This window comes from Marmota marmota, unplaced genomic scaffold (genome assembly GCF_001458135.2).
Source record: "Marmota marmota marmota unplaced genomic scaffold, marMar, whole genome shotgun sequence".
Lineage (NCBI taxonomy): Eukaryota > Metazoa > Chordata > Mammalia > Rodentia > Sciuridae > Marmota > Marmota marmota.
This window is the reverse complement of record NW_026000026.1, coordinates 24,619,614-24,642,985: the sequence shown is the minus strand read 5'-3', so window position 1 is coordinate 24,642,985 and position 23,372 is coordinate 24,619,614. Positions and strand designations below refer to the sequence as shown.

Genomic DNA, 23,372 nt, shown 5'->3' with positions numbered 1-23,372 from the left:
AGACAGGTATAATACACATTGATATCCATGCAGACTCATATACATACATAGTGAACTTGGTCATCCAGAGCCTTGGGAGCAGAGCTCTTGCTGAGGTAGGTTTTCCTAACAGCTGGGCTTGAGCTTAACCTGAGACACCTTCAGCCAGGTCCAGGGATGTGGTTCCCCTCATGGATGACTTCTGCAACCTTTCCCATGCAGAATATTCAGAGCCTTGAGTAAACTTGCCTCATAGGTTTTGGGCTCTTAATTGTGCCTCCTTGCAAGCTGCCCTGAGTCTTTGTAGGGGAGTCAGATTCCTGTGCTCTTGCACTGACTGCACCTGGGGATATGTGCCTTTGGTGTTCCTTTAGCGGGCAGTGTGATTAGGTGGAGCGACCATAGCTTTGAGGTCAGACTGAAAACTGACCAAATATACAATCCTAGGCAACACTGAACTCCAAACAGTGTGTGCATGTGTGTAGGTAAAGTCATCTTCTAGTGTTGTGGTGGTGGCTGAATGAGAGTAAGTGAAGTATCTGGACTTGATAAATGTGAGCTCGCTTCTTTTTCTATTTTCCTTCTTGCTTTTTATCAGGCAGATTTTGTGCCCAGACGGAGCCTTCTCCTTCCTTCTAATTTTGAATTACTAGTCTTTTACTGATTGAGAAAGCAGAAGCCACCTGTCAAATTTGTGTCTAAACTAAGAGTCAACAGGCTGTGGGTGGGCAACACCTGGGTGTGTGCCCTTTGACATGTGCTTCCCCAGAGGCCTGGACGGTCCCTCTGGCTGGCCTGGTTCTGGCTACTCAAGGTAGTCAGATAACCTAGTTTTGCTGGTCTAACTATCCCCTTTTTTCTTCTCCATCCTGATTTCATGAAGGCCTCAACCCTGTGAGCCCTGAGTCCCAAATCTGCTACTACATGATGAATGCACCCAACATCACCCGGGACTACATTTCCATGAATCTAAATGCAAGTACCTTCCTGTCAGCCCAGTGCTTGGAGCCGGTTGCCTCTGGGGTCCTTGGTGTCCTCGAGGAGTCTTAAAAAAATGGGGAAGTGAAAGGGAGAGGGGCTGGTGTGACCCCCAGGCAGAGGAGGTCACGTGAGGTGTGCTCGTGGCGGGTTGGGTAGGGGTTGGGATCTAGGAGCTGGACCTGTCCCAGGGCCATGTCCCTCCTGAGACCCTGCTGCTCTTCTCCCACCTCCACCGTAGGCGGTTCTCTTCCTGCTGGGCAACCCCATCATCCTGCCCATGGACACCCCCCACTTGGAGCTGCCAGAGTTAGTGGGCAACAAGGCGGCCATGGCCACTCTGGCCCTGTCTCAGAACCTGTTTGACTCTGTCCTGCTGCTGCTGCAGAAGGCTGGGGCCCTCAACCTGGACATCACAGCACACCTGGTGAGCAAGGCCTCTGCCCAGTGAGTGGCCTTCCCGAGGGACACCACAGATGCCGAGTGGCAGGCGGGTGGGACAGATTGCAGGGTGGCCACTGGCAAGGTGGAGTGGGATCCGTGGGGCGGGGTTCCTGTCCGGGAGGGGCATGTGGCAGCCTTGCTTGGGGAATGGCTGCCTTAAAACTTGTCCTGGGTGGGGGCTTGCAGCAGTCAGATGACAACCCGCTGAACACCTCCATCCTGAGCAAGTTCATCCCCGAGGTCGGTGCCTTTTCTGGTCACCCCAGGTACTGGGGGCTCCCTGGGGTGTGCGACCTCGGCTGGCTCATGTCCGTCCCAAGTGGGTTTGCTCAGTACCTGCCCTTAACTCTGCTCCCCAGCCCTCCGGGGTGCCCCTGGCCTGTGTGGACATCTCGCTCTGCTCTCCCACTGCCTCTGCCCAGCAGTGTCCCTGCCGGGCACCCTTTCTTCTTCCTGTGCCTTGTTCACCCTCAGGGCCCAGCTCAGGAGCCTCCTCCTGGAGGCCACGGGCTTGGCCTGGATGTGCCCCTGTGGCCCAGTCGTGAGGGCCCTGGTGGTGGCCACACTCGGGGGTGACTGGGTGGGACTTCTGCTCAGCCCTCGCCTAGCAGGGCTCCCTCCCTCGTGCCCTCTCTGCTTCTCCAGGTGGCCCACCAGGTCCCCGAGCACAAGCCCGTGGTGCTCAAGGTGCGCCTGGGTGCCACGCCCATGGCTGCGTTCCACAACAGGAGCATCACGCTGCAGCTGCAGCCCCTGGTGGAGGTCCTGGCCACCTCCTCCAACTCGGCCTTCCAGTCCCTCTTCTCCCTGACTGTGGTAAGAAGCCAGCCAGGTGGGGCTGCCAGGTAGGGCGCCTCTCAAGAGCTCGTGCGTTCCCGCCAGCTCCTCGCCGGCTTTCTCCTGTCCACGGTGGTCCCCTGTTGTCTCTTGAACTGGTTTAGCAGCACATTCCTGCCCCAGTGCCTTTGCATGTACTGGGCCCTCTGCAGAGGGCTCTTCCCTGCTCTTGGCATGGCTAGCTCCTTGGCATTTTTTGGTTCAGATTAAATGCTGTGGCCTTCCTCGGGGCACCCTGCCCCACCCTGAGGGAGAAGGTTCCCTCTAGCCCTTCCAGACCACCGCTCATCCTCCACTCCCTGCAAGGACTCTGTCTGGTTACTCTAACTTTGCTTAACCCCTACTGGCCTGTGGTGGGCTCCTGGGCAGGGACCTGGCCAGCTTCATTCACACTGCGTTGTCCCCAGGGCTGAGTGCAGGACCTGGCACCCGGTGCTTCACAAACACCTGTGTCACCAACGNCCTTCAGCTCTCGGTGTCCAAGGTGAAGCTCTACGCGAGCACCTCTGTGGTGGGGTAAGCGAGGCCTGCGACCCCAGAGGACTCGGTGGGAGGGTCTATGCAGTGGGTCCACAGCCGTGGGTCCACAGCCACGGGTCCCAGCCACGGGGGTCACGGCCGTCGGTGGGGGAGCCTGGGGTGCGGCCGGGTGCTGCAGGGGTGGGGGGAGCCAGGCCCCCCTGGAGCTCCTCTGTTTCTCTCCCAGGGACATCTACCTGGCCGTGGCCTCCTCCAACGTGGGCTCAATTAACGTGAGTGGGGGGGGGAGTCACGGAGCTCCCTACGGGTGGGCAGAGCTCCAGCCTGGGCAGGGTGTGTGCCCACATGTGCCACCATAATCAGCCTCCCTGGGGCGCTTGGGGGCAGTGGCCAGTCAGCTGGCCGGGCCCTGCTGCTGTGGGTCAGTCACAGCCTCTGGTCACTCTGCCTGGGGACCAATACCCCATGGGCCTGGCCCTCAGTCCAGGAGTCCTTTGTGATTCAAGGACAAGTCAGACAGTGTTGGCTGGTCCCGTGGGCATGCCATGTGGTCAGGTCCTGGGCCACCATGCGCTCGTCTGTGGGTCTGTCCCTGTCATCTGGTGCTGGCTGGTCCCCTGTGGCCACAGTGTGTGCGTGCTGGCCCACTGGGGCCTGTCCCTCAGCCTAGCCTCACCCTGCGGCCCACTCCTGGGAGGCTTCCCCCGGTCCCCAGAGGTGGGTGACCTGCCTTCCTCCCTCTGCCTGTCCCTCTGTCTGTCTCTCTGTGAGCCTAATGGTCCCTCCTTCTCGGCCCGGCCCCTGGCTCTGTGGCTGCAGCTGGATGGCGTGTACACGCTCATGGACACTGTGTTCGAGAAGCCCCTGCTGGAACACTTCAATGGTGAGCTGTGCCCACCCAGCACAGCAGGGCCTCTGTCCCCTGTGGACCCCAGACCCCATCTGTGCTCTGCCCCACCCCCTTCCTGCCTCCCAGGCCCCAGAGTCCAGCTGCCTGTGTGGGCATCTGGGTATGTACCTGCATGGTAGCTGTGTGACCTCCACTAAGTTGCTTCCCCTCTCTGAGTCTCATGTCCTCCTTCTGTAAAATGGCGTAATAATAATGGCATCCGCATGACACCCAGGGCCGGCTCCAGGTGGTGGTCGGTCACTGCCTCTGGCTGACCGTGACTTCTTTCCCACCTGCAGCGCTCCTGGGCATAGGCATCTCCCTCCCGACGGTGACCAACCTCCACTATGTCAACCCTGATATCTGCATCAATGAGGTGAGGGTCTTTGGGATGGGGGGGCCGGGGTCTCCTCTCTCCCTCACACCTGCTAGCACCCACAGAGGGTCTTGGGGTCAGCCAGGCCTGGGGCTCACCCTGCTCCAGAGCCACACCATGACCCTTACTGTGAAGAGGTGGGCGACTCAGGACACCCAGGGACTCCAGTGGTGAGGACGTCACCCTGCTTTAGTCCTCACTAAGTCTCCCCAGATCCTGTGCCCTGGATGGGCACGGCCCTTTGGAGTCTGGGGTGGATGGCGGCTCAGCCTTGGGGACAACCTCTGTGGGCTGGAGGGGACCTTCTACAGGGACCTCTCTAGATGTGAAATAGTGGCCCGGGGAGAACACCCAGCCACCTGTGGGGACGCCCTAGAGTGGCGTCCTGTCTCCCCTGGGAAACAAAAGGGAATTCCCTCCGCCAGGAGCCCCCGGGACAGAGCACTGAGCCAAGGCCCCTCCACGCTGGCTCTGTGCCACCACATCCCAAGGGGGACCCACTGATGTCCTTCCAGGGAGAAGCCCTTGTTTCTTGGGAGCTGTGGTCCCCAGGCACTTGGGGGATCCCCACCATAGGAAGGAGCAGTCCGCACACAGAGGGGCAGGTGGGGATCCCCAGGACTCCCCAGGTGACGGACCCACATTAGTCCTCCAGAGGCAGAGACGTGCACTCCCAGTAGAACTTTCTGCAAAATGGAAATCTGCACCGTCCACAGCAGTGGCCACAGCAACTGTGACGACTGAGCCCCCTGGAGTGTGGCTCCTGCGACACAAGAGCTGAATTTTATTTTTTTCATTTAAATTATTTTTATGAGGCTGCGTGTGGCTAACAGCCACCATATTGGACCACGTGGCCCTAGACCGCGAGCTACCAACGGGCAGGGACTGGGTTTGGCTTGTTCTTTGCTGAGGCCCCAACACCTGCCGCAGGGCTTGGTGTGTAGTAGAGGCTCAATGAACGTTTGTTGAATGACTGAATGACTAGACCTGGGGAGGTACGGGGCACCTAGCTCTGCTGGGACGTGAAGAGGGTGTCCGACGGCCCTGGGCCCCCTGTCATACCACAGCAATGGCACTGACCACACAGAGTGCCCAGCTCCTATGGGTTCTCACTGTAGCCTCGGGTACAGTTGTCCCCTAGTGACAGAGCAGGAAATGGAGGCCCAGAGAGGCGAAGGTCGGTGCTGGGGGGTGACTGGGTCCTACCTGTCCCCTCGGCCTCTGACCCGCCCATGGCTTTCTCTGCCCTTCAGAACTCCGTGGTGATTTCCAGCGGACTCTCATACCACCCCTGAGGCAGGAGCACCAGGAGGGCTGGGAGAGGCCGGCCTCGCTGCCCAGGGGCCCCCATCCCGCAAGTCACTGGGGAAGCGGAGGCAGAGCCAGCTGGAGCCATTGCCAGCGAGCCGGTCCCTGAGGGCCCGTGCCCCCGTCCCCGTCCCCTCCCCTGCTCTGCACCCTCTTCGGGGAACCAGCTGCTCTCTGGGCCGGTCGGATCGGCCTCCTCTTGATTAAACTTCTCTTGAGTTGCAACTTTCACCAGGCCCAGCCACGTCTTTTTGTACCTGGGGTCTCTTCCCTACATGCCACCCCTGGGTCCTGCCTGTCCCTAGAGCCACCAAAGGGTGGCAAGGAGTTTCCTCTGATGCTCCAGGGCCGAGGGGAGGACTCACGGGGAGGGAGGGCTTCAGGAGCTCTGCCTCGCCACAGCAGGGGCGTTGGTGGCTGCTGGGCACATGGCAGCCCCGGCGGAGTGCAGCAGGCCAGGGGCGAGGGCTGTGGCTGTGGGCCACGAGGCTGCTCTGAAGGCCACATGGGGAGTGGATGGGCCAGAGGAGCAGATGAGCTTGGAGAGGGCCGGGAGGGCTGTCCCCCGGCCGAGGCTGCAAGGTCCCTGAGAGCTGGGGTCTGGGCCCAGGCTTCTTCCCACACTGCCCCCAGGTGCCCCCTTCAGTCCAGGCAGGATGCGCCCTGGGTGCGTTCAGAGCCGAGAGGCAACGACGGCCAAGCAGAGAAGGGAGGCCCAGGTCCTCGCAGCTCGGCCTCAAGGACCCCACTTGCCACCTGCCTTCACACTTAGCCTTGAACGCGTCCCTGCGCGTTTCCTGTTGAGGCCTCCGTCCCGCCCTTTGGCCCTCCTGGGTCTGCCCAGGCCTGCTCGCCCTCTGCCCCTCAGCCCCCAGACCCCTCTTCCAGGGCCACGGCTCCAACCACAGGCCGTGGTTCCTGATGCCCGTGGCTTCTTTCCCACCTCGGATTCTCCTCTGACTCTTCTCAGAGTCCCGCCTACAGCAGGAGCATCATAAATGCGTGGTGGGTGAACTGCTCACACATGTCTGTGCTGGAGCTCTGGCTCAGGCTGGGCTCAGCCTTGAGCCCCAGGCAGTGTGACCTCGGGCAAATGGCTTGACCTCTCTGAGCCTCATTTTCTCTGTCTGCAAAATAGGGAAAATGGCCGAGGAGCCACCTCATCTGCTAGACCCTGGGATAAAGCGGGGTGGGCCCCGCCAACGACGCACAGGAACTTCACCTGAGGGCCCAGGTGAAGTCCCGTGGACAGGACCTGTTATCACCCTTGCTACCTGCCCTGCAGAACCCCACCGTCACCCTAAAGAGGACAAGTAGTGGCCCAGGGGACTGCCAGGGCCACACAGCTGGGGCAGGGGCTGGGATGGGGCTCAGACCTTTGACCCCACTTGAGGGGGCTTCTCCTGTTCCCCCACCCCATGACCTTCCTGTCCCTCCAGCCCCTCCCCCAATCCCCAGGATGGCGCTGAGGGAGGGCAGAGAGGCCAGGGGGCTGCGGTCACGCCCGCTGGGTGGACCTGAGGGCGGTCGGATCTGTGAGGCCCACCTGTCCGTCCGTCTGCGGGGGCAGGTCACAGGGATAAGGAGATGCTACCTGAGGAGACCCCCTGGCTGGGCGGTCAGGGTAGGGACCCACGGGGCGCTGGGCTCTCTCTCGCCCCATCTCAACCTGGCTTCAGTCACATGACGTGACGGCCCCGTGTGCACGTGACACAGTGGCTCCCAGGCTGCCTGGGAAGTCCTCAGCCCCCAGCAGCCCCCTAGACAGAACAGACACCTCGGCCCCCCGGAGGCCCTCCCAAGCCGGGGACTCTGAGGCCACGTTTGGTGACCCTCTGCTTCTTGGTCCCTGGGTGGGCCCTGAGAGAAAGCCCTCCTTCCTGGCACGTGCTGTGTCCCTCTTCGCGTGTCCTCAGAGGGCCCTTCTGAAGATGGCCCAATTGGCTATTAGCTCCCTGTGTGCCCTGGAAGGGGGTCTCAGGGGCCTCCTGAGGTCCCCACGGGTCCGGCCACATCTCCTGGCCTTTGCACTGGCCGGCCTTGGCAGTGTCACCCTCCTGCACACAGATCTGCTGGCCTTATGGGGTCAGCCCTGTTGATGGCCCCGGTCTCCTCTCTCCCATCCCGCCGCCTGCCCGGCCTCCCCCAGGGGGATGTGGCTTCGTGACGGTGATTGGCCCCGTCGCCCCCTGTGAGCCCCAGGAGCCCTCAGATCAGGGATCCCGACTGCCTTGTGCACCGTGGTCACCCCAATGCCCTGCATGGCCCCCAGCACATAGTAGGCACTCAATAAATTTGTTGAAGGAATGAATGTGTGCTTGCTGTGTGTCCAGCCTTGGGGCAGGTGCTGGGACTAGGAGAGGGGACAGTGTGAGCACGATGCTCACTTGGGCAGCCACAGCCCGTCCCCAGAGCCACCCTGGTGCAGCACCCGGCTCCCGAGACGCCCCGTCTTCGGGGCTATTTATGTTGGAACAGACTGAAGCGTCACGTGAGCACACTGGCTCCTGTTCTTTGGGCCTCTAGATAATTATCTAGCCCTTAATTACCCGAGCAGCTAATCAGGCTCCTGAATATAAGGGCTTCCTCGCCTCAGGGTCAGGAACAGGGGTCAGTCGCCTGCAGGATCTCCCTGAGCTTGGCCAGGTAAGGACAGTCCCCCACCTCGGACCCTCCCAGAGTGCCTCTTACCCAGCACCGTCATTTCACAGATGACACAAGGCCCAGAGAGAGGACCCAGCAGATGGGTGGCAGGGCCAGGGCTTGGGTCTGGACACGGTGACCTTGGATGTGTGACTTAGGCCACAGACTCGGGGGCCTCCTCAGACTCTGAGGGGGAAAAGCCGGGCTCAGGGCGACCTGGGTGGGGGCCTTGAGGACGAGTGGCAGGCAGAGGAGGGACAGAGGGACCCTGGGTAGAGGATCAGCCAGCAAAGGCGGGCGGCTGTCAGCAAGAGATGGGGTCTCTGCATGGTCAGGCTCAAACATGGCCTCTGAGGCCGAGGGTTAAAGGGAGACCTCCCAGTGGAGGTGCAAGGGCTGAAATCTGGCCCTGAGGGGCAGCAGGGGACGAAGGGTGGCTGGGTGCAGGGCAGGGGTTCTAAAAGGTGGGGACAGCGCAGGCAAAGGCACCAAGAGACAGAACCCGATGAGACTCCCAGAACTCCTGCAGGACCCTTATTATTCACCCCGCCCCAAGGGACCAGGACACCCGGCACCGTCGGGCCGGGGAGGGGGCCTGGGGTAGCGCTCAGTGTCCCCCTGTGTGAGCTGGGGCCGGCTCTGCCACCTGGTCCAGAATTGCCCAGCCCCTGTGATGACGAGATCTGCCCTGGAGCACAGCACAGGGAGTGCCTGTCCTTGTCACGCATGCAGCTCTCCCAGGGGTCAAGAAAACATGAGGGTTGATGGCTTTTGAGCCCAGATAGAACCTGAAAGTCCATTGGGACAGGAGAATCGATCCCACTTTCATTTAGTGATATTGATTATTGGGTCTTCATGGTCCAGCTCCTGCTCATCCGTTAGATCTCAGCCTGGGGGGGCGGGTCCTTCAGGCCCCTCGTCCCTTCTCCCATTCCCTTCCTCTCGGGCACGGTGGTGAATGCCTGTGATCCCAGCCACTTGGGAGGCTGAGGCAGGAGGATCACAACTTCGAGGCCCTAAGGATCATGACTTAGTGAGGACCTAAGGAACTCAGAGAGACCCTTCAAGGAATGGGGGTGCAGCTCCTTGGTAGAGAGCCCTGGGTTCAATCCCCAGGGTTTTGCACTCCGTCTGCCGGCACAGCGGGCACGCGATCAACGTGCATCAGTGGAGGAGCGCAGGCTCGGGCTGGGGTTGGGATGGCGGCTGACGGCAGGAGCCCGTCTCTCAGGACCTGTGCATCAGGGGAGCCCCGTGCCTGAGCCTGTTGCCAGCCAGGTTCCGGCAGGAGCCCCTGTACGGGCTGATCCAGGTCGGGCCACCACAGGCTGCAGCCCCAAGGCTCCTGGGCCCCCACCTGCTCTGGGACCTGGGATGTCCTACAGGCACCAAGGCCCTGGGGCCTACACCCAATTCAGGCCCTCGCCCCAGGAGGAGCCATGCTGCAGATCCTGTGCCTGGCACTCTGTGGCCTGCTGCCAGGCACTCGAGCCGACCCGGGCGCGCTGCTGCGGTTGGGCATGGACATCTTGAACCATGGTGAGCCTGCGGGCTGGGGTGAGGGGCCAGGAGTGGGCTGTGGGGCACGTGGTTGGTGGTGGCAGCTCATGTTTGCAGGTCCTCAAATCAAACTCACAAGCAATGTGTTGTTATTATTGTCCCATCCCACAGAAGGGGAAATTGAGGCCCAGAGGAAATGAAATGACTTGTCCAAGCTTCTCCATGTTAGAGGCAGAGCTGGGAAGCCCAGTCCCTTAGAGTCTCTCCTTGGTCCTGATGGCAGGGGTTGGTGGCAACATGTGGGCTGTGGGGGTGACAGGAGTGGGTCAAATCCCAGCTCTGCCAAACAACTCTCTGTGTGACCTCAGGCAAGTCACTTGGCCTCTCTGTGTTGCTGTTTGCCCATCTGTAAATGTGAAGAAATGTAAAATAGGGTAACAAATTAACATGACCTTAAAATCCCTTAGGAGAGATCTTGTAAAATGTGTTTTCCACCTCGACCCCCAACTCCACCACCACTAGGTGAAAGGAGTCAAGTCCAAGTACAAAGGGCTAAAGGCGGGTCCACCGGCCTGGTGACTGGCCTTCTCGGAGAACTAGCCTGTGGCCCTGTGGGGGTGTTTCTGGCAGGGTGTCATCGGGGTGGGGTCCTCCTTTCCTGGGGAGCAGAATTGCTTGGCCCCAGGCTGCGACCTGCACTTTAGCAAGCTCCCAGAGGCGCTGCTGACCATGGCTGAGAACATCTGGTTCTCAAGGAAAAGGTGACACAGCTCGGCGTCCCCAGCCTCCGGGCCATGCACTGCCCACTGTCCCCACCCTGCACTCCCCCGTCCTCTGCCTACTGTCCCCACCCTGCACTCCCGTGTCCGCTCCTCTTCCCTCCTGCTCCCTGGTTGCTGTGTCTGCTCCTCCTTCCAGGACCCACTGATCTGTCCCCTCCTCCGGGAAACTCCCCAGCCCTGTCCTTCCTCCTGTGGTTTCTGCCTGCCCTCCTCCCGCTGGCTCTGGTCACTTGTTAATGTCACTGCTGGTGACTGGGTCTCTTCTCATTAGGGAAGGACAAGGCTTGGGGCACCGTCCAGCCTGGGGTGGGGCACAGTGGTTGTAAGTGGCCTGAGATGCCCAAGAGATTGGCACAGGGCAGGGAGGAGTGGGAGCCCCTGAGTGTCCCTCTGGACATCCCCTCCAGAGGTGCAGAGCGCCATGGAGGAGAGTCACATCCTGGAGAAGATGGCAGCCGAAGCCGGCAAGAAGCGGCCGGGCGTGAAGCCCATCAAGGGCATCACCAAGTAAGTGGGGGCGGGGTGGGGGGAGGGCCACCCTGCGCTGTCCTGCTGCATGACCTTGGGCCGTCACTGCCCCTACCTGGGCCTCCTCAGCCACCCACTGGGGACAATTCCTGCCCTGTGATGGGCTGGGTCCTTGTGAGGAGGATGCAAGGTCCAAAAATCCAACTCTAAGGAAATGAAAAAGTCCTTAAGCGGTGGAGCCCGGCAGGCGTCAGCTCTCATTTGATGACAGGAAGAATCGGTCATCGATGGCTCGGGGCTGCTGGCCCGAGGCACTGGGGAGGGTCCCAGGTTCTATTGGGACTTAGCAGGAAATAGGACTGTGATCCATTAGTAATGTCTGCCAAGAGCTCAGGGTAGGCAGGGGGAGGTTCGTGCACCACATCTTGTTACCTTGGATCTTGACTGGTGATTCTCATCCAGGGCTGGTTGTGCCTCCAAGGGGACATTTGGCAATGTCTGGAGACATTTTTGGTTGTCACAACTTGCAAGCGAGTGGGGGAGTGTTACCAGAATCTAGTGGGTTGAGGTCAGAGTGGCTACTAAACCTTTCGTCAGCGCACGGGACAGCCAGCCAGCCACACCTGGGGACCGTCCTGCTTCCTTCCACCCACCAGAAGCCTTGATCTGAGCAAACCTCCCTATTTTGTTCCCCACAGAAGGGAAGGGAACAGTCAGATGTCACACAGAGTCAGCCCTGCGTCTCGCCCACATACCATGAGTGCTTTCCATGTACCATTGGTTCACACTCAGATTTTTCTCACATTTTGGGATGTCCCCTCAGGGCAGGCTCATCCCTGTGACAGGGAGAGGAGGCTACCCAAGGCCTCCCTTCGAGGCGAGGAGGGGCCGAGGGCCTGATCTTGCCAGCTCAGGCCTCACTGCCGCGGGTGCCTGTTCTCTCCCAGCATGAAGGTCAAGGACGTCCAGCTCCCTGTCATCACGCTGAACTTCGTCCCTGAAGTGGGCATCTTCCAGTGTGTGTCCACAGGCATGACCATCACGGGAAAGAGGTGCGTCTGTCAGGGACTGAAGTGGGAGGAGAATGGCCTCCCCGTCTCACTCTTACATGCACACTTATTGTGCACCTACTGTGTGCTCTGGGTGCTGGGATCTGAGATGATCGGGCCTGGTTGCTGCTTTGATGGGAATCAGGCTCAGCATGACCGGGCACCGCATGATGCCCTAGAAGAACTGCTGAGCAGGAGCGAAGGGGCTGGGAGAGGCTCTGGGAACACGAGCGGGTTCTGAAGGATGTGTAGGAGTTCACCAGAGAAGAGGGGGGCCCCTGGTGTGGGTCCCATTGCCTTTCCTGTCCCGTGGCTGGGGTTCCCTGCCCTCCTCCCTTTCAGGGCTGCTGAGATCATGGGCAAAGAGGGGACAGGGACAGTGGCCCTGGATAGGAGATGCCCACAATGCCGACCTGCCCCCTCCTCCAGTTTCATGGGAGGGAACATGGAGATCGTCATCGTCCTGAACATCACAGCCACCAACCGGCTCCTGCAGGAGGAGGAGACGGGCCTCCCCGTGTTCAAGAGCGAGGGCTGTGAGATCACCCTGGTCAGCGTGAAGACCAACCTGCCCAGCAAGTGAGGGGCTCTGCAGCGGGGGCGGGGAGGCTGGTCCACCCTGCTACTGTCCCCTGCATCCCGCTTCCTGAGCACCAAGCCTCCTTAACCTTGTCCCTTCGTGTCCTGTGCCTGACCTCCTGCCACTGGCCCATGCTCCGGTGCTCACGTCCAGCATGCTGCCCAAGATGGTCAACAAGTTCCTGGACAGCACCCTGCACAAGGTCCTCCCCGGCATGGTGAGCAGCCGGAGTGGCCTCAGCCTTCCTTGCTGGGTGGCTCAGGCTTGGCGGGAGGAATGCCGTGGTCAGCTAGAGATGGCCACTCTGAGCACGGGTGCAGGAAGCAATGGTGCTTGCTCCTGCTCAGATGACCAGGCCCTGGGGAGGGACACCTCGCTGACTTTTCAGGCTCTGGTCAGGGGCTCTGCGTTCTAGTTCAGACTCTCGCAGTGGCTTCCGTGTAACCTGGGCTTCAGTTTTCCCACACGTCCTTGGACTGGACAGGTGCCTGGGGTCCCCACAGAACACTGAGCTGGAGGGCGAGGCCCCCTGCAGGGACCCGCTCACCCAGGGCCCTCTCTGCTTCCAGCTGTGTCCAGCCATTGACGCAGTCCTGGTGTACGTGAACCAGAAGTGGGCCAGACTCAGTGGTGAGTGTCCCTAGCCACCCCTCCCGGCTAGGGACAGTAGCCACGCTATGCTGGGCCACAGCCTCGTGTCCTCGTGGTGTATCTGACTCTTCTTGGCCAATGGGATCTGCTTCCTGCATCATTTGGGGACCCAGGGGGCTCCCCAATATGGGAGAAAAGAAATCTCAATGGCTTGGATTGTCCCCAGCAGTGTGGCCTGACTCTGCTCATCTGTAAAGCCCCTGGTAGCCCTGCCCTGCGCCCCCGGCTGTGAGATCAGGCCCTGGGTGAAGCCTCTGTGCCTGCAGAGGGGAGGGGCTCCCGGCCGGGCCCCTCCTGGCCTGAAGTCTCTGAGGTCCAGAGATGCTAAGAATCTGCCTGGGGTGACACAGAGGGACAGGTTCCGGGAGCAGCTGGCCAGTGCCGGCTTTTCTGGGGGGCCCCTGGGACTGGCGTCTCTCTGAGTGGAACCCCCTCTGCACAGACCCCATGCCCGTGGGCCAGATGGGCACTGTCAAGTACGCCCTGATGTCCACACCGGCCACCACGGCCAGCCACATCCAGGTGGACTTCAGCGTGAGTGCTGGGCCCGGGGGTGGCCTCGGCTCACTGGACCTGGGGGTGGGGCCTGTTCCCCAGGGCAGGGGTCGGCAGGGGGGTCCTCTCCCTCTCTGCTCTAAGCATGACCGTGGATCCCCCAGCTGGCTGTGGGGGCTGCTCGCTTTGTCCCAAGGCTGGCACACAGGTGGGGACACGGAGAAGGGGACGGGCAGGGCTTGGCTAGGGTCCCATGGGAGTCGCTGGCCTCCAGGGCCCCAGGTGACAAGGTGAGATGCATCTTCCAGAACCGGGAAGAAGACTCCTAGAGGTCATCGCCCCATGACGTCTTCCTGCAGTGGGCTCCTGGGGTCCCGTGGGGTTGGTCCCCTCTTTCTCTTGAGGGTGCGGCAGGAATCGTGTTCTGGAGAGACGAGGCCCCAGCCGGTCAGTCAGGCCTGCTGAGGTTGCCCCCCTGAGGGAGATGCCCAGAGGCCTGGGGACTGGCTCCCTTCTCACTCTTGGGCCTCAGCCCACCCGCTGTCCATGGGGGTCCCTGCTGCCATCCTGGCTCGAACGCTGCATGGCCTGCTGACTGGGACTTGGCTTGAGTCCCCCCTGGCCACAGGCTCTCAAAGCTGTGTCTCCCTCCTGGCCACCCCACAGCCCGAAGTGACACAGCAGAAAGGCAAAACCATCAAGCTGGCCGAGGACGGGGGGCCCCTCGAGATCCCGGGGGGCTATGCCGAGGGGTCATCGCAGCTGCTGCTCTCGGCCGCCCTCCTCACAGCTGAGCTGGCCCTTCTGCAGAAGTCCTTCAACATGGACATCCAGGACCAGACGGTGAGCCCTGAGCCCGCCTCCCCGGCCTCTGCCCGGAGTTGTCTGTCCTGAGATGGCCCTGGGGCAGCAGGACACCTCCGCTGGGGGACCCAGGGCTGCCCTTTCACTCCCATCAGCCCACACTCACCCCCACCCCTGTGCCCACCACACTCACCCGGACCTTGAAGTGCCCACCCACCAGCCGTTGATTCACCAGTCATGTCCTGGCCGGCCACCCGGCCACCCCCCAGCTGGCCAGTGAGCACATATTCATGTCCTGGGTCCTATCCGTCCAATTGGCGTCCATCTGTCCCTTTATACTGTCTCCAGGACACCTAGACACCTAGAACAGGGCCTCACACTAGTGAATCTGTGACTCTGGGCACCCGCCCCTCCCCCCAACACCTGTGTCCACTCCCGACTGTCCAGGGCCACCCTCCTCATCCACTCGCCCACCGACCTGCCCTGCCCAGACCCACTGTCCTCCTTGGACCCAGGAATCCACACTTGTTCTGCTCGCCACCTCCACCCCTGAGCGCATCTCCTGCTTCCCACCCACCGTCCTTGTCACCAGCTTCGCGTCCACTCACCCCCCACCCCCACTTCACCCCCCACCCTCCCTAGCCTCCACCGCCCCCCCCAGCTGTCCATCCCCCTCCCCTCCCACCCACACCCACCTCCACTGGCCCTTCACCTGCTGTGGCTGCCCCCTCCCATCTCTCTCCTTCTTCTCCATCCAACAGTGTGGCCTTGACCCCTGACCCTGGGCCAGGAGGTGGAGCCTGAGGCTGCACCTGCTGAGCCAGAGGCGTGGTCCGGGGACTTGGGGACCCTAACTCTGTCATTTTGTAGATTGGTGAGCTGCCACCACAAACCACGGTGACCCTGGCCGGCTTCATCCCTGAGGTGAGTGTCAGTCCTCCCCGACCTGTTCCCATACCCTGCCGGCACCCAGGGCTGTCTAGCCCAGTCCCTCGCCCTCCCACCCTTGGCTTCCCGTGAAGTGCCCTCCGGGCCCAGCAGGGGCCGCAGCTCAGCGTTTGGAACAGCCCGGCTGCGTGTTTGCTCCTCTTTCCTGAGACACCTGCCGGCCCTTGGCCTGTCCTATGTCCTGGGTCCAAGGTGGAAATCACCCCTCCCCTGAGGGACTCTGCTTGCTCCTGAAGCCACCTGTCTAAGGCCCAGCCCGGTCCGGCAGGTGGCCGAGGCCTATCCCAAGCCCAAGCCCGTAGTGACCCAGATCAGGATAAACAAGCCCCCCAAGGTCACCCTGAAGACGGGCAAGAGCCTGCTGCACTTCCACGGCTCGCTGGAGATCTTCACCACCCGGCGGCGGGGCAAGCCCCCCATGTCCCTGTTCCTCCTGGAGACAGTGAGTGGGCGGTCCCCCACGGGTCCCCAGCCTCATGGACGTTCAGGACTGGAGGGTGGGATTTCAGTTGAAAGCCCAGAAGGAGATCAAAGCATTCTTAGTCCACCTCGATTGTGGGGCCCTGCCCTCCCGGGCACTGTCACCTGGGTCTGACTCCTGCTCCACCACTGAGCCTTGGAGTGGACAGAGCAGCCAAGGAGGCTCAGTGTGGACTCCTGCCCCTGGGCCCCTCCTTGGCCTCCAGTAGCAGCCACAAGGGCAGTGACAGTTCTCCTAGGGGACACGAGAGCCCAGAGAGACTGAGGTTCAGTCTGGGGAAACCACAGGGAGGTGATGGCTGAGCTGGGTTTTGAAGGTTGAGCAGCAACTGACCGGGGCGCAGGGATGGGGGACACCCCAAGCCAAGGTGACAGCCGAGGTGGAGGCCTGGGGTGAGATGTGGCATGTGCAGGGACCCTCCACGGTGCCAGGTACTTCTGCAAGTGCTGTCCTGGCCCAGGACAGGGAGAGACAAGGAACCTGGGGAGGGGGGGAGGCTGCTGGGTCTGGTTCCTGGAGGCCTTGTGGGCAGAGAGCCGGACTCGGCTTTGTCTTCGCGATGGTGGCGCCAACGGGGGCCACCGCCCCTCTCTGCTTCCTCCCCTGACGCCAGCACTTCAACCTGAAAATCCAGTACTCCGTGCAGGGGAACCGGCTGCAGATGGACACCTCTGTGGACAGGTGGGGGCCTGCTGCCCAAGCTGGCGCTGCTTGGCTTCCTGCTCCAGGTTCTCCCCATGGTCCGTCCAGTGCAGCCCACGCTGCCAGGCTGCTCTGGTCACTGCCCCTGCTCTAGAACCCTCAATGGCTCCCACTGCCTGCACTGTCTTTTCTTACGTCTTAGCTTGGCACTCCAAGACTTGCTCAAGTTCACTTCCTTCTCCCCTCACTTTTCCACTAGGCTGTCACAGGGTCTGGTCATGGGCCCATGTCCCATTTTTCATTCATAGGTTTTGGCCCATGTCACCCAAATGCCACCAGAGTCAGGGCCTTTGAGAGGCACTGGCCACATGTGTTACATTCGTTCTTACGCTCCGGAGGAGAGTATGTTGACTTTCTAGATTTATGTTCCGTCACCCATTGATTTTTGTATTTGTCTAAATAGTGAGTGACTCATCCTATTTGGGGATTCTTTCAGTTGAAAGAGACAGAACTCCAACTTCAACTGCTTTAAGCCCCAAAGGGAGTCTTTTGGCTCACATAACTGAAAACTCTAGGGCCAGGTGTGCTTTCAGGCATGGTTGGATCCAGACACACAAGTCCTCAAGAATCTGACTCCCTCCTCCCCTTGAGCTGACTATCCATTTTGTGGCTCCTCTCCCCTTGGGGTGGCAGAGTGACCCTAACAACAGGAGAATGGTTCCAATAAGATCACCAAGGCTTGGATCCAGTGTGGGTCACATGACCAACTCCGGGCCAGTCACAGGGACTGAAGGATGGAATGGTCTGGTCACCTGGCCTGGCCTGGCCTGGCTCCCTTGGGGCTTTGGGTCTTGCTCTCCTCAGTGCCTTGGACTAAGAAGGGGATAGAGTGGACAGGCAGAGCCACCCGACCACCCTCCCACGTGCCTAAGGGGAGATGTGCTGGGCGAGGGCTCCTACCCTGTGTCCAGCAAGGACGTGAACTTGACCCTCTGGCCGTGACCCTTCACCTAGCTGGCCTGGGGCAGGAGCCAAAGACGTGTCTGGGGAGGAGGTTCAGGAGATCTGGTGGTTTCAGCTGTGGACACAGAAGGGATGGTCAAGAGGGGGATCACGTCCCTCACAGGTGACGTGCAAGCAGAGGCTCCGAACACCCGAAGGCTGCCTCAGGGAGGGGTTGGGAGTTTGGGACCCCCTTCTCCAGGGCCAGGTCCTGTGGCTCTGACCGCCCCCTCCCCCACAGATTGCTGAGCCTGACGCGGGGGTCCTCATCAATTGGTAACTTCAACGTAAGTGTCCCAAGAGCCTCTGCCTGGTCTGGTTTGAGGGCAGGGCTGAGCCGTTCTGTCCTGGACCACAGGGAAGAAGTCTCCGAACAGAGTTAGAGCCAAGAGAGTAAGGCCATTGGGAGACTCCAGACTCCTGATCCACTGTGTGACCTCAGGGTAGTCTCTTAACCTTTCTGAGTTCCCGTTTTCTAGCTAGAACCTGGATATCTCCCTGGACTGACTTTCAAAACATGGCCCAGTGGCACTCTGGGCTGGCTTTCCTCAGCCACGCTGTGGTTTTTATTAGTTTCTGTGGCCCCAGGGCCTGGCACAGTCCCTGACTCTGGCAGGAGCTGATAAGAACCACAGAGGCCCATCCCCCACCCAGTGTGCTGGGCTCCCACAGCCCGTGGGAGGCACAGGGAGGTGGCGCCAATGGCGGATCAAAGCTGCTGTGTTTTGTGGGAGCAGAAGTAGGGTCCACAGTTGTGCCTCCCGAATTTCCAATTCCCGCTCCATGACCCAGGCCCACACCTCACCAACAGGCACCAAGCAGAGGGGCAGAGGCCTACGGTCACCCAGGGCAGGACCCAGAGTTTTTTTGGTACCCAGGGGCACTTGCCCACTGAGCCCCTATTCTGTATTTTATTTAGAGACACGGTCTCACTAGTTGCTGAGGGCCTCACTGTTTGCTGAAGCTGGTTTTGAACTCGTGATCCTCCTGCCTCAGCCTCCTGGGCTGATGGGATCACTTGCGTGCACCACTGCACCCAGCGAGGCCCAGCTTTGAAGTGAGCCGGACAAACTGCTCAAAGTCTCTAATGTCCATTGCCGTGGTCCCCAGGCCTGGCCGGAGTGAGGCCCGGGAACTGGGTGGGGTCGGGTGGGGATGAATGATGGCGGGTGTGCTCTCTCCCCCCCCAGGAGGAGGAGCTGACTGGCTACATCACCGATTATCTCCAGGAAGCCTTTGTCCCCGTGGTCAACGGTGAGGCCTCCAACAGGCGTCCACTTCACTGGTGCCAAGAAGCACCGGGAAGAGATGCCACCCACCTGGGGGATCTAAAGGGGAGTGGAGAGCCATTGCTGAATCTTTGAGGTCAATGTCGTCTTAATGTCACCTGCCTGGGGACCATGGCCCATCCGTTTGGTCTTTGACCCTTGACCCCCATATCATGAGCAAGACCTTGAGCTGGGCCTCAAATACTGTCCCCAGTGGACATTGCAAATCGATCACGGCACTGGGCTCCAGGTGACCTGTCCTTAGTCCCCCCGCAGCGAGGCCCCCAGTGACGCTTGCTGTACTTCTCAGATGTGCTCCGAGTGGGGTTCCCGCTCCCGGATCTTCTGGCCATCGATTACAACCTGGCGGAGCTGCACATAGCAGAGGTGGGGCCGGGCGTGGCCACGCCACTGACACTTAGGCCAATGGACGAGGAGCAAAGCCTGCCCTTCTCAAACGGGAGGGGGTGGGGCTGGGGAGGCGGCGGCCAGGGTGTGACCCTGTCAATCCCCTGAGCAAGTCCCCGCCCCTCACAACCTGGGCCCTCCTGGGCCAGCGGGTCCCCAGGATAATCCTTGAAGGCTGCCGCTCTCTTCCTCTGCCACCACATCGCTTGTCCTCCTTCTGCCCCTGTTTTTCTGTTTAAAATGGGGACGAAAATCCGGCCACGGACCTCACAGAGCTGTTAGGAGTCACCGAGATGGTTCACATGAGGGTCTACAGGAGGTGCTCAATAATTACAAGCGCTTCTTGGCATGTCACGCCTTGAACTTGGAAGGTTCATTTTTCTCACGTCGATCTCTCCACTCTGGGAGCTTTGCCCTTTGACAGTTGAAAACATTGAGGCCCAAGAGGAGAAGGGACGTCCCCAGGGTCACGGGGCAAGTCTCCCTCGACCTTCACTTAAACACTGTGCCGGGTGGCCCGTCCTTGCTCCCCCGGTCCCTCTCCACCCGGCCCTTTTCTCCTGCCAGAATGCTCTAGTGCTGGATCTGAAGCTGGACTGACGGGTCAGGACCCCCCGCCAGCTGCAGCCCCCACCTGTCCCCGTGGAGGAGCCCGCTGATGGGAGCTGGCGGCCACTACCACCGGAGGCTGCTTTTAGGTCGAGGAGTGACCGGGAGGGGCCCGGGCCTGGCAATAAACAGGAGAAAGACCTTCAGACGCGACACTCTGGTCTCTTTTCTAATAGCAAGTCCCCGTGTGGCTCCCCTTGGTGGGCGCTAGGGTCTGGGATCAGCCTGGGGTCTACAGGACAGTGACTGGGGTCTGGAGGGCAGGGACTGCAGTGTGGTGGGGGGGGGCTTGAGCACCCACCGAAGCCTGGCTCAGGGCTTTTCTCGTCTCCATAACCACGTGGGGGGAGGGCAAGCGCCGTGTTCCCCACTTCACGGATGAGGTTGTTGACGCTCGGGGTGGTTGACCCCCTGGTTCAAGGTCACTTTAGCAAGTGGTCAAGCTCTTCCCATCTCAGCTTTGTGTCCCCAAATCTTGGCAACTTGAGGATGGCTCTACTCATGAGGAGCCTGTGCCCCAGAAGCTGTTCCATGTCCTCATAGTAACGGAGGCAGGCGAGGACTGTCCCCATTTCACAGATGAGGAGACTGAGGCTCAGAGAGGTGGGAAGGCTGGCACCAGGCCCTGGGTAGCCACGGTGCAGAGCAGGGGCTGGGTTCCAGCTCAGGTTTGAACCTCGGCTCTGCTCCACGGGCCTCAGCTTCTCCAACTGTGAAGAGGGTGACGTCGCACAAGCCCCAGCAGGAGTTGTGGGACGGGGAGAGAGGAATCCCCCAGAGCACATGGGCCACTTAATTAGTAAACTGGAGTTGGAGCCCAGGCCTTGGGACAAGCAAGTGCTCCACCCCTAAGCTCCGTCCCCAGCCCTATTATTCTCAGATTGACTCTTTTAAAAGTGGGGACTTGGGCGGGGGCTGGGGCTCAGTGGCAGAACACTTGCCTCACAGGTGAGAGGCACTGAGTTCGATCCTCAGCACCACATAGAAATAAATAAAAATAAATAAATGTCTATTGACCACTAAAAATCATTTTTTAAAAGTGGATGTCTGTTTACATACAGTTGAGCTATCATGGGTATTCTCTGCAGACCCTGAAATCAGTTTCATTTGCTAGAATGTTAAAAAAAAAACCTAGGGGCTGGGGCTGGGGCTCAGTGGTAACGCCCTCGCCCAGGATGCAGGAGGCCCTGGGTTCCAGCCTCAGCACCACATAAAAGTAGAATAAAGATACTGTGTCCATGTAAAACTTAAAAGTAAATATTTTAAAAAAAGAATCTGTAACATTGAAACAAAAGTGCACCTGGGTGAGCAGCGCATGGACCCCGTGGGAATTGCCAGGTGGGGCTGTGTGTCCGTGGGTCCGTGTGTCTGTGTCCACACGTTGGTGTGTGAACCTGTCAGGATTTCTGGGTCTCCGTGGGGTAGGCTCTGGCAGGGGTCCGGGTGCCTCTGTGCGTGTGGGGAGTCCACGTCTGGTCAGGAGGCCGTTGCTCCGCAAGCTCCTGAGGCCCTGCAGGTGGACTCTGTCCCAGTTTGGCCCCAATCCCTGCCAGGCCGCCCCTGTCCCTCAGCATCAGCCCTAATCTCATCGCCCATCATCTCCAGTTCTGGGACAATGGCTGCCTTGAGACACTCTGGCAGGCACAGTCGCCTGGCTAATCCATGGGAGTGCCAGAGACGCCCCTGTGTCCCCAACTCTGCCTGGTGTGTTCAACAGCACACTCACGGCCACCTTAAGCCCTAGGGCCACCCTGCCCAGGCCAAGTGCAGGTGGGACAGCAAGCTTAGGGCTGCTGGATTCAGAGGCCTGGGTCCCACCAGATGCTGGACACCGAGTGGCCTCAGGCAAGCCCGGCTCTTCCTGGACCTCAGGGTTGGATGCTCTGGCCTCGAATCTGATTTCAACTGCCTTCGAGTGGCCAGCGATCTGGACTCACCTGGGTAGAAAACCGAGGCTGAGTCCACAAAGGGAGCCTGAGGGCAGTGTTGGAGGTCCCGTCCCCAGACACTGTTCCTCCTTCCCCTATGAGGCTGGGAGGCTCAGAGAGGTGAAGTGTCCTGCCCAAGGACACACAGCACAGGTGGAACTGCACTTGAACCCTGTCTCCTCCTCAATCCTTCACACCACACTCAGGGAGGCGATGACATCCTTTAAAGAGTGTGACGCAGGGCTGGGTGTGACTCAGTAGAGCACCGCCCTGGGATCCATGACCAGAATACGGGGTGGGGAGAGAAGAAAGAGAGAGAAACAGAGGCACAAGTTCATAGGGCGAGAAGGGGCAGTGCCTGCCCTGGGGAGAGGAAGCCCTCGTCCTTCCTGCCCGCACCTGCCCTGCCCGCCTCCTCAGCCCATCCCGACAGCTGGGATTGGAACCCGGGATCTCTGACTGCAAAACCCAGCCAGGAGCTAATCAATGCCTGGGGTCACCTCTCGTCCCTGCACTGTCCCTCATGGCACCCCCACGCCTGTCACCAGGCTGCGCACCCCGCCCCTCCTGCAAGCTGACGTGCACCTGGGCCCCCACAGCCACTGTCGGGGTTGCAGAGGGGGAGTCCAGAGTGTCAAGTGACCCCCCTCCCTGGCAGGCCCCATCCTGACCCGGCTGGGGTCCACAAGGACAAGGGGGCGTCCAGGGAGCTGGTGGGGCTTGGTGTCCCCCATGGGGCCCGGAAGGGAGAGGAGATGAGGCGGGTCAGAAACTCAGTAGCCTTTCCCTCTCTTCCCAGAGGCCGGGCCGGGTGGTGGCCAGGACAGTGAGGGTGTGGAGTCCTGGCTGGACGGCTGTGTGGCCCTGGGCAGGTTGCTTTCCCTTGCTGAGCCCACGCTGCTAAGGAAAGGCAGGAAATGATAACAGCGTTCACCTCCTGGGTGACTAGATGTGTGCACATGGCTCAGATGCCAGGTACACAGTTGGTGCTCAATAAATGCTAGGCATGAGCCTGCTTTCTGTGAACAACTGTCTTCATGTGTTGGTGGAACCCAGTGCTGGAGCGGAGGCCACTGGGAGAACCGCGGCCTCAGCCAGTGGAACAGACCACACAGTGACCTGAGTGAGACAGGGTCACACACTCGCGGCAACTGCCTTCACCACTGTGAGTGGCAGGAGGCTGGGCACCTCTGGACAGGAGGACTCAGGGACAAATAGAGTGTCCAGGCAAGTGTGGCCCTCGGCCAGCAAGCCCTTGCCCACGTGGACGCGGGAATGGGCCCTGTGGACGCGGGAGTGCAGGGAGCCATGCGCAGAAGGGACGTGTCCCCAGGGTGTGCGGGGCCAGGGGTTCAGAGGTCACAGAGGCTAACAAGGCGTCCCCTCCGCCATCCCCACCTCCCCAGGCACAGGCCCAGGGCCCTGCAGGAGACGCGGCTGGCCTGTCACCCTCTGGCAGAGGAAATCACAGGGACCAGGGGGACTCAGGTGGCCCCTCATCCAGCTGGGGCTCAGGAGGCTTCCTGGGGGCCCGACAGGCCGCGGGGGGATGGCAGCCGGAGCCGGGCTGCAGAGCGAGACCTCTGGCCTCCGCGGCCCCAGCGCCCCCAGGGGCCTCCCTGCTGTCCCAGGAGCGTCCCCTCCCGGGTGCTTTCCCAGGCCGCCCCGCTGAGCACCGTCCCCCACGTCCCCGTGTCCTGGGTGCTTGGTCCAGAGCCTTGTGTCCCCCAGGACAGCCAATGGCCACCCAAGGAGGCGGCTTGAAGTGTGGCAGGCTCAAGTTCTGGAGTGATGGAAGCAGATCTGAGCAGAAGACAGTGACC

General features: G+C 60.7%; 2 protein-coding genes across 2 annotated transcripts in view; both read left to right on the top strand.

Moving 5' to 3' along the window:
• Bpifb2 (BPI fold containing family B member 2) overlaps positions 1–5,278 on the top strand; it is a 15,079-nt gene extending 9,801 nt beyond the window's left edge. Inside the window, exons 7-15 of the mRNA XM_015484050.2 lie at positions 863–954; positions 1,199–1,384; positions 1,588–1,641; positions 2,047–2,219; positions 2,689–2,754; positions 2,945–2,990; positions 3,538–3,601; positions 3,907–3,983; positions 5,237–5,278. Coding sequence (XP_015339536.1) covers positions 863–954; positions 1,199–1,384; positions 1,588–1,641; positions 2,047–2,219; positions 2,689–2,754; positions 2,945–2,990; positions 3,538–3,601; positions 3,907–3,983; positions 5,237–5,278 — 800 coding nt within the window. The remainder of the gene's footprint in view (positions 1–862; positions 955–1,198; positions 1,385–1,587; positions 1,642–2,046; positions 2,220–2,688; positions 2,755–2,944; positions 2,991–3,537; positions 3,602–3,906; positions 3,984–5,236) is intronic.
• Positions 5,279–9,373: 4,095 nt separating this feature from the next.
• Bpifb6 (BPI fold containing family B member 6) lies at positions 9,374–19,742 on the top strand. The gene is made up of 15 exons (XM_015505244.2): positions 9,374–9,473; positions 10,624–10,723; positions 11,632–11,736; positions 12,163–12,312; positions 12,467–12,530; positions 12,883–12,943; positions 13,407–13,498; positions 14,126–14,302; positions 15,134–15,187; positions 15,480–15,653; positions 16,306–16,373; positions 17,578–17,623; positions 18,527–18,590; positions 18,915–18,991; positions 19,580–19,742. Exons 1-15 carry the CDS (start codon positions 9,374–9,376, stop codon positions 19,610–19,612), a joined length of 1,365 nt encoding a protein of 454 aa, XP_015360730.1. The 3' UTR covers positions 19,613–19,742.
• The last annotated feature ends 3,630 nt before the right edge of the window (positions 19,743–23,372 follow it).